At 60.4% G+C, this 10,299-nt stretch overlaps 1 protein-coding gene across 1 annotated transcript in view; it reads left to right on the forward strand.

Annotated features, from left to right (window-relative positions):
- G6PD (glucose-6-phosphate dehydrogenase) overlaps nt 1-10,299 on the forward strand; it is a gene marked incomplete at its 5' end in the record, with an annotated part of 36,372 nt that overhangs the window by 3,942 nt on the left and 22,131 nt on the right. Inside the window, 5 exons of the mRNA XM_071801202.1 lie at nt 1,123-1,160; nt 2,455-2,563; nt 3,582-3,799; nt 7,691-7,846; nt 9,528-9,653. Coding sequence (XP_071657303.1) covers nt 1,123-1,160; nt 2,455-2,563; nt 3,582-3,799; nt 7,691-7,846; nt 9,528-9,653 — 647 coding nt within the window. The remainder of the gene's footprint in view (nt 1-1,122; nt 1,161-2,454; nt 2,564-3,581; nt 3,800-7,690; nt 7,847-9,527; nt 9,654-10,299) is intronic.

Raw genomic sequence — 10,299 nt, forward strand, 5'->3', positions numbered from 1 at the left:
GAAATGGGGGGAAAATGGGGGTTTTGGGGTGAAAATGGGGGGTTTTGGGGCTGGGGGGGCATGGGGGGGTCGGGGGGGGTTGGGGGTTCAGGGGGGGATGGGTTTGGGGCAAAAAACGGGGGTTTTGGGGGGGAAAATGGGGGGGAAATGAGGGGGGGAGCAGCCGCTCAACATCGACATCCTGGGGGCGTCTGTGAGTTATGGGGTGGGAAATGGGGGGAAAATGGGGTGAAAATGGGGGGTTTTGGGGCTGGGGGGGCACGGGGGGTCAAGGGGGGTTTGGGGGTTCAGGGGGGGATGGGTTTGGGGCAAAAAATGGGGGTTTTGGGGGGGAAAATGGGGGTGGGAGGAGCCACTGAGAAGGATCAGCCTGGGGGCGTCCTTGAGTCATGGGGTGGGAAATGGGGGGAAAATGGGGGTTTTGGGGTGAAAATGGGGGGTTTTGGGGTGAAAATGGGGGGTTTGGGGGCTGGGGGGGCACGGGGGGGTCGGGGAGGGTTTGGGGGTTCGGGGGTGGGGGGTTTGGGGCAAAAAACGGGGATTTTGGGGGTGTTTTTGGGGGTGAAAAAGAGGGATTTTAGGGGTAGAAAAGTGGGGTGTTTAGGGTGGAAAAGTGGGATTTTGGGGGTGATTTTTGGGGTGGAAAAGTGGGGTTTTGGGGGTTTTGGGGGGTAAAAAGGGGGAATTTTGGGGGTGAAAAGGGGGGTTTGGGGTTAAAAGGTGGAGAAATTTGGGGGGAAAAAGGCGGAAATTGGGGGTGAAACTGGGGAATTTGGGGGGGAATTTGGGGCTAAAATAGGGGATTTGGGGGTAAATTTGGGGGGATTTTGGGGGTAAATTGGGGCGATTTGGGGGTGAAAATTGGGGGGTTTGGGGGTGTTGGGGGTGGGTGGTGAGTGGGGGGAGGGGAAAAGGGGAAATTGGGGCGAAAAAGGGGAAATTGGGGTGAAAAAAGGGGAAATTGGGGTGAAAAAAGGGGAATTTGGGGCCCCGGTTCCTGCTCCCCTCCCCCAGCTTCCGGAGGGGGCGGGGCCAGGAGGGGGCGGGGCCAGGAGGGAGTGGGGCCATGGGGGCGTGGCCAGTGTGGTGGGCGGGGCCTGACGGTGACTCCGCCCCCCGCAGGGTGACCTGGCCCGGAAGAAGATTTACCCCACGCTCTGGTAAGTGGCACCAGTATAACCAGTATAACCAGTATAACCAGTATAACCAGTTCCCAGTGTCCCCAGTGTCCCCCCAGTGTCCCCAATGTCCCACCAGTGTCACCAGTTTCCAGTGTCCCCAGTATAACCAGTTCCCAGTGTCCCCAGTGTCCCACCAGTGTCCCCAGTGTCCCACGAGTCCAGTGTCCCCAGTTCCCAGTGTCCCCAGTATAACCAGTTCCCAGTGTCACCAGTTCCCAGTGTCCCCAATGTCCCCAGTATCCCCAGTATAACCAGTTCCCAGTGTCCCCAGTGTCCCCAATGTCCCCCCAATGTCCCCAGTGTCCCCAGTATAACCAGTTCCCAGTGTCCCCAATGTCCCCCCAGTGTCCCCAGTTCCCAGTGTCCCCAGTATAACCAGTTCCCAGTGTCACCAGTTCCCAGTGTCCCCAATGTCCCCAGTGTCACCAGTGTCCCCAGTTCCCAGTGTCCCCCAATGTTCCCCCAGTGTCCCCAGTGTCCCCAGTTCCCAGTGTCTCCAGTATAACCAGTTCCCAATGTCCCCAGTGTCCCCCCAGTATCCCCAGTATAACCAGTTCCCAGTGTCCCCAATGTCCCCCAATGTTCCCCCAGTGTCCCCAGTGTCCCCAGTTCCCAGTGTCCCCAATGTCCCCCCAGTGTCCCCAGTGTCCCCAGTCCCTCCCAGTCCCTCCCATTGCCCCCATGTCCCCAATGTCCCCATCGCCCCCAATGTCCCCAATGTCCCCATTGCCCCCATGTCCCCAATGTCCCCCCATTGTCCCCAATGTCCCCATTGCCCCTATGTCCCCAATGTCCCCCCATTATCCCCAATGTCCCCATTGCCCCAATGTCCCCATCACCCCCAATGTCCCCAATGTCTCCATTGCCCCCATGTCCCCAATGTCCCCCCATTGTCCCCAATGTCCCCATCACCCCCAATGTCCCCATCACGCCCAATGTCCCCATCACGCCCATCGCCCCCATTGCCCCCATTGTCCCAATGTCCCCAATGTCCCCATCGCCCCCATTGCCCCCATTGTCCCCATCACCCCCAATGTCCCCATCACCCCCATTGTCCCCATTGCCCCCATTGTCCCAATGTCCCCATTGTCCCCATTGTCCCTATTGTCCCAATGTCCCCAATGTCCCCATCGCCCCCATTGCCCCCAATGTCCCCATTGTCCCCATCACCCCCATTGTCCCAATGTCCCCAATGTCCCCGTTGTCCCCATCACCCCCATTGCCCCCATCACCCGCCCTGTCCCCAATGTCCCCGTTGTCCCCGTGTCCCCAGGTGGCTGTTCCGGGACGGGCTCCTCCCCGATGTCACCTACTTCACCGGCTTCGCCCGCACCCCCCTCAGTGTCACCGAGCTCCAGGAGCGCTGCCACCCCCACCTGCAGGTGACACCGCGCCCACAGTGGCCACAGTGGCCCCCACAGTGGCCCCGATGTCCCCATCACCCCAATGTCCCCATCACCCCCAATGTCCCCATTACCCCCAATGTCCCCATCACCCCCAATGTCCCCATCACCCCCATTGCCCCCATCACCCCAATGTCCCCATCACCCCAATGTCCCCATCACCCCATTGTCCCCATTAACCCCAATGTCCCCATCACCCCCAATATCCCCATTACCCCCATTGTCCCCATTAACCCAATGTCCCCATCACCCCCATTGCCCCCATCACCCCAATGTCCCCATCACCCCCATTGCCCCCAATGTCCCCAATGTCCCCATCACCCCAATGTCCCCATTACCCCCATTGCCCCCATCACCCCAATGTCCCCATTACCCCCATTGCCCCCAATGTCCCCAATGTCCCCATCACCCCAATGTCCCCATCACCCCAATGTCCCCATCACCCCCAATGTCCCCATCACCCCAATGTCCCCATTGCCCCCATCCCCCCCATTGCCCCCATCCCCCCCATTGCCCCCATCCCCCCCATTGCCCCCATCACCCCAATATCCCCATTACCCCCATTTCCCCCAGTGTCCCCATTGCCCCCAATGTCCCCATTACCCCATCACCCCAATGTCCCCATTGCCCCCATCCCCCCTATTGTCCCCATCCCCCCCAATGCCCCCATCACCCCCAATGTCCCCATCACCCCCAATGTCCCCATTGCCCCCATCACCCCAATGTCCCCATTGTCCCCATCACCCCCATTGCCCCCATCACCCCAATATCCCCATTACCCCCATTTCCCCCAATGTCCCCATTGCCCCCATCCCCCCATTGCCCCCATCCCCCCCATTGTCCCCATTACCCCCATCACCCCAATGTCCCCATTACCCCCATCACCCCAATGTCCCCATCACCCCCATCCCCCCCATTGCCCCCATCCCCCCCATCGCCCCCATCCCCCCCATTGTCCCCATCCCCCCCAACGCCCCCCGCGTCCCCCCGTGCGCAGGCGTCCCCGGGGGAGGAGGAGCTGCTGTCGCGCTTCCTGTCGCTGCAGAGCTTCGTGCAGGGCCAGTACGGGGAGGCCGGGGCCTTCGGGGCGCTGGACCAGCACCTGCGGGCCCTGCCGGGGGGGCCCCGCGCCCACCGCCTCTTCTACCTGGCGCTGCCCCCCACGCTCTACGGGACCGTCACGCAGCACCTGCACAGCACCTGCATGGCGCCCGGGTGGGACATGGGGACGGTGAGGGGGTGGGGGCGGGGGGGGCGATGGGGGTGATGGGGGCGATGGGGGTGATGGGGGCAATGGGGGTGATGGGGGCATTGGGGTGATGGGGACAATGGGGTGATGGGGACATTGGGGGCAATGGGGACATTGGGGTGATGGGGACATTGGGGTGATGGGGGCAATGGGGGTGATGGGGACAATGGGGGTGATGGGGACATTGGGGGTGATGGGGGCAATGGTGGTGATGGGGGCAATGGGGGTGATGGGGACATTGGGGGTGATGGGGACAATGGGGTGATGGGGACATTGGGGTGATGGGGACATTGGGGTGATGGGGACATTGGGGGTGATGGGGGCATTGGGGTGATGGGGACAATGGGGGTGATGGGGGCATTGGGGTGATGGGGACAATGGGGGTGATGGGGACATTGGGGTGATGGGGACATTGGGGGTGATGGGGACATTGGGGGTGATGGGGACAATGGGGGTGATGGGGACATTGGGGTGATGGGGACATTGGGGGTGATGGGGGCAATGGGGGTGATGGGGACATTGGGGGCAATGGGGACATTGGGGTGATGGGGACATTGGGGTGATGGGGGCAATGGGGGTGATGGGGGCAATGGGGGTGATGGGGACATTGGGGGTGATGGGGACATTGGGGTGATGGGGACATTGGGGTGATGGGGGCGATGGGGGTGATGGGGACATTGGGGGTGATGGGGACATTGGGGTGATGGGGACATTGGGGTGATGGGGGCAATGGGGGTGATGGGGACATTGGGGTAATGGGGACATTGGGGGTGATGGGGACATTGGGGTGATGGGGGCAATGGGCGTGATGGGGACATTGGGGGTGATGGGGACATTGGGGGCGATGGGGACATTGGGGGCAATGGGGACATTGGGGACAGGGGGGTGTTGGGTGTCGGGTGTTGGGTGTTGGGTGTTGGGTGTTGGCGTTGGCTGAACATCCCATGACGTTCCTTGCCCCATGGTGTCCCCACCGTGTCCCAAACATGTCCCAACGTGTCCCAATGTGCCCCCATGATGTCCCCATGATGTCCCCTTGATGTCCCCATGATGTCCCCATGATGTCCCCACGTCCCCTTGTCCATTGGAAGACGCCCCAGTTGAGTTGAGGTCTTTGCATCCCACGACCTTCCTCCCCTTGTGGTGTCCCCAAGGTGTCCCAATGTGTCCCCAATGAGTCCCCATGACCCCACCATGTCCCCAGTGTGCTCCCATGATGTCCCCATTATATCCCCATGATGTCCCCATGATGTCCCCATGATGTCCCCATGTCCCCTTGTCCATTGGAAGATGCCCCAGTTGAGTTGAGGTCTTTGCATCCCATGATGTTCCTCAGCTTGTGGTGTCCCCAAGGTGTCCCAATGTATCCCTAAGGTGTCCCCATGACCCCACCATGTCCCCAATGTGCTCCCATGATGTCCCCATGATGTCCCCATGATGTCCCCAATGTGTCCCCATGATGTCCCCATGTCCCCTTGTCCATTGGAAGACACTTCCAGTTGAGTTGAGGTCTTTGCATCCCACGACCTTCCTCCCCTTGTGGTGTCCCCAGGGTGTCCCCATGTATCCCTAAGGTGTCCCCATGTCCCCATGATGTCCCCATGATGTCCCCACGTCCCCTTGTCCATTGGAAGACGCCCCAGTTGAGTTGAGGTCCTTGCATCCCACGACCTTCCTCCCCTTGTGGTGTCCCCAATGTGTCCCAATGTGTCCCCAATGAGTCCCCATGACCCCACCATGTCCCCAACGTGTCCCCATGATGTCCCCATGATGTCCCCATGATGTCCCCATGATGTCCCCATGTCCCTTTGTCCATTGGAAGACGCCCCAGTTGAGTTGAGGTCTTTGCATCCCATGACCTTCCTCCCCTTGTGGTGTCCCCAATGTGTCCCAATGTGTCCCCAATGAGTCCCCATGACCCCACCATGTCCCCAATGTGCTCCCATGATGTCCCCATGATGTCCCCATGTCCCTTTGTCCATTGGAAGACGCCCCAGTTGAGTTGAGGTCTTTGCATCCCATGACCTTCCTCCCCTTGTGGTGTCCCCAATGTGTCCCAATGTGTCCCCAATGAGTCCCCATGACCCCACCATGTCCCCAATGTGCTCCCATGATGTCCCCATGATGTCCCCATGTCCCCTTGTCCATTGGAAGACGCCCCAGTTGAGTTGAGGTCTTTACATCCCACGACCTTCCTCCCCTTGTGGTGTCCCCAAGGTGTCCCAAATGTGTCCCAACATGTCCCAATGAGTCCCCATGACCCCACCATGTCCCACCGTGTCCCCAATGTGCTCCCATGATGTCCCCATGATGTCCCCATGTCCCCTTGTCCATTGGAAGACGCCCCAGTTGAGTTGAGGTCTTTACATCCCACGACCTTCCTCCCCTTGTGGTGTCCCCAAGGTGTCCCAAATGTGTCCCAATGAGTCCCCATGACCCCACCATGTCCCCAATGTGCCCCCATGATGTCCCCATGATGTCCCCATGATATCCCCATGATGTCCCCATGATGTCCCCATGATGTCCCCATGTCCCCTTGTCCATTGGAAGACGCTTCCAGTTGAGTTGAGGTCTTTGCATCCCATGATGTTCCTTCCCTTGTGGTGTCCCCAGGGTGTCCCCATGTATCCCTAAGGTGTCCCCATGACCCCACCATGTCCCCAATGTGCCCCCATGATGTCCCCATGATGTCCCCATGTCCCCTTGTCCATTGGAAGACGCCCCAGTTGAGTTGAGGTCCTTGCATCCCACGACCTTCCTCCCCTTGTGGTGTCCCCAAGGTGTCCCAATGTGTCCCCAATGAGTCCCCATGACCCCACCATGTCCCCAATGTGCTCCCATGATGTCCCCATGATGTCCCCATGTCCCCTTGTCCATTGGAAGACACTTCCAGTTGAGTTGAGGTCTTTGCATCCCATGACGTTGCTCCCCTTGTGGTGTCCCCAAGGTGTCCCCAATGTGTCCCAACCACGTCCCCACCATGTCCCCCTGTCCCCATGATGTCCCCATGTCCCCTTGTCCATTGGAAGACGCCCCAGTTGAGTTGAGGTCTTTACATCCCACGACCTTCCTCCCCCTGTGGTGTCCCCAAGGTGTCCCAAATGTGTCCCCATGACCCCACCATGTCCCCAATGTGTCCCCATGATGTCCCCATGATGTCCCCATGATGTCCCCATTTCCCCTTGTCCATTGGAAGACGCCCCAGTTGAGTTGAGGTCTTTGCATCCCATGACGTTCCTCCCCCCGTGGTGTCCCCAAGGTGTCCCCAAGGTGTCCCAACCACGTCCCCACCATGTCCCCCTGTCCCCACGACGTCCCCAGTGTGTCCCCATGTCCCTACCATGACCCCATGATGTCCCCATGTCCCCTTGTCCATTGGAAGACGCTTCCAGTTGAGTTGAGGTCTTTGCATCCCACGACCTTCCTCCCCTTGTGGTGTCTCCAAGGTGTCCCCAATGTGTCCCAATGAGTCCCCATGACCCCACCGTGTCCCCAATGTGTCCCCATGATGTCCCCATGTCCCCTTGTCCATTGGAAGACGCTTCCAGTTGAGTTGAGGTCTTTGCATCCCACGACCTTCCTCCCCCTGTGGTGTCCCCAAGGTGTCCCAAATGTGTCCCCATGACCCCACCATGTCCCCAATGTGCTCCCATGATGTCCCCATGATGTCCCCAATGTGTCCCCATGATGTCCCCATGTCCCCTTGTCCATTGGAAGACGCCCCAGTTGAGTTGAGGTCTTTGCATCCCACGACCTTCCTCCCCTTGTGGTGTCCCCAAGGCGTCCCCACCGCGTCCCCACCGCGTCCCCCTGTCCCCGCGACGTCCCCAGGACGTCCCCGTCCCCGTGTCGCGCAGGTGGACGCGCGTGATCGTGGAGAAGCCGTTTGGGCGGGACCTGCGCAGCTCGGAGGCGCTGTCGGCCCAGCTGGGGGCGCTGTTCCGCGAGGAGCAGCTCTACCGCATCGACCACTACCTGGGCAAGGAGATGGTGCAGAACCTCATGGTGCTCCGGTGGGGACATCGGGGACGCGGGGGGCAATGGGGGCGTTGGGGGTCATGGGGGCATTGGGGGTAATGGGGACATGGGGGACATGGGGGGCATTGGGACATTGGGGGCATTGGGGACATGTGGGGCAATGGGGGACATGGGGACATGGGGACATGAGGGGCATTGGGGACAATGGGGACATTGGGGGCAGTGGGGACATGGGGGGCATTGGGGATATGGGGGACATGGGGACATGGGGGGCAATGGGGGACATGGGGACATGGGGACATGAGGGGCATTGGGGACAATGGGGACATTGGGGGCAATGGGGACATGGGGGGCAATGGGGGCAATGGGGACATTGGGGACATTGGGGACATGGAGGACATGGGGGGACATGAGGTCAATGGGGGGACATTGAGGTCAATGGGGGGACATTGGGGACATTGGGGGGACATTGAGGTCAATGGGGGGACATTGAGGTCAATGGGGGGACGTGAGGACAATGGGGGAACACGGGGGGACACGAGGACAACGGGAGGACATGGGGGACAATGGGGGGACATGAGGTCAATGGGGGACATTGGGGACAATGGGGGGACATTGAGGTCAGTGGGGGGACATTGAGGTCAATGGGGGGACATTGGGGACAATGGGGGGACATTGAGGTCAGTGGGGGGACATTGAGGTCAATGGGGGGACATTGGGGACAATGGGGGAACATTGAGGTCAATGGGGGGACATTGAGGTCAATGGGGGGACGTGAGGACAATGGGGGAACACGGGGGGACACGAGGACAACGGGAGGCCATGGGGGACAATGGGGGGACATGAGGTCAATGGGGGACATTGGGGACAATGGGGGGACATTGAGGTCAATGGGGGGACATTGGGGACAATGGGGGAACATTGGGGACAATGGGGGGACATTGAGGTCAATGGGGGGACATTGAGGTCAATGGGGGGACATTGGGGACAATGGGGGAACATTGGGGACAATGGGGGGACATTGAGGTCAATGGGGGGACATTGGGGACAATGGGGGAACATTGGGGACAATGGGGGGACATTGAGGTCAATGGGGGGACATTGGGGACAATGGGGGAACATTGGGGACAATGGGGGGACATTGAGGTCAATGGGGGGACATTGGGGACAATGGGGGGACATTGGGGACAATGGGGGGACATTGAGGTCAATGGGGGGACGTGAGGACAATGGGGGAACACGGGGGGACACGAGGACAACGGGAGGCCATGGAGGACAATGGGGGGACAATGGGGGGGCATTGGGGACAATGGGGGGACATTGAGGTCAATGGGGGGACATTGAGGTCAATGGGGGGACGTGAGGACAATGGGGGGACATTGAGGTCAATGGGGGGACGTGAGGACAATGGGGGAACACGGGGGGACACGAGGGCAACGGGAGGCCATGGGGGACAATGGGGGGACATGAGGTCAATGGGGGACATTGGGGACAATGGGGGGACATTGAGGTCAATGGGGGGACATTGGGGACAATGGGGGGACGTGAGGACAATGGGGGAACACGGGGGGTCACGAGGACAACGGGAGGCCATGGGGGACAACGGGGGGACACTGGGGTGACATTGGGGACAATGGGGTGACATTGGGGACCCGGGGTGACATTGGGGACCCGGGGGTGACACGGGGCCGTCCCCGCCGCCGCCGTTGTCCCCAGGTTCGGGAACCGGCTGTTCGGGCCCATCTGGAACCGGGACAACGTGGCGTGCGTGGTGGTGACGTTCAAGGAGCCGTTCGGCACCGACGGCCGCGGCGGCTACTTCGACGCCTTCGGCATCATCCGGTGCGGCCACCGCCCCGCCGTCCCCAACTGTCCCCAGCCGTCCCCAGGGGTCCCCGAGGCTGCCATGGGGTGCTGGGACCCATAACGATGTCCCCAAGGGTTCTTATGGGTGGTGGGACCCATAACGATGTCCCCATGGGTTCTTATGGGTGGTGGGACCCATAACGATGTCCCCAAGGGTCCTCAAGGGTCCCCAAGGGTTCTTATGGGTGGTGGAACCCATAACGATGTCCCCAAGGGTCCCCAAGGGTTCTTATGGGTGGTGGGACCCATAATGATGTCCCCAAGGGTTCTTATGGGTGGTGGGACCCATAACGATGTCCCCAAGGGTCCTCAAGGGTCCCCAAGGGTTCTTATGGGTGGTGGGACCCATAACGATGTCCCCAAGGGTCCTCAAGGGTCCCCAAGGGTTCTTATGGGTGGTGGAACCCATAACGATGTCCCCAAGGGTTCTTATGGGTGGTGGAACCCATAACGATGTCCCCAAGGGTCCTCAAGGGTCCCCAGGGGTTCTTATGGGTGGTGGGACCCATAACAACGTCCCCAAGGGTCCCCAAGGGTTCTTATGGGTGGTGGGACCCATAACGACGTCCCCAAGGGTTCTTATGGGTGGTGGGACCCATAACGATGTCCCCAAGGGTTCTTA

Source organism: Patagioenas fasciata, chromosome 36, assembly GCF_037038585.1.
Source record: "Patagioenas fasciata isolate bPatFas1 chromosome 36, bPatFas1.hap1, whole genome shotgun sequence".
NCBI lineage: Eukaryota > Metazoa > Chordata > Aves > Columbiformes > Columbidae > Patagioenas > Patagioenas fasciata.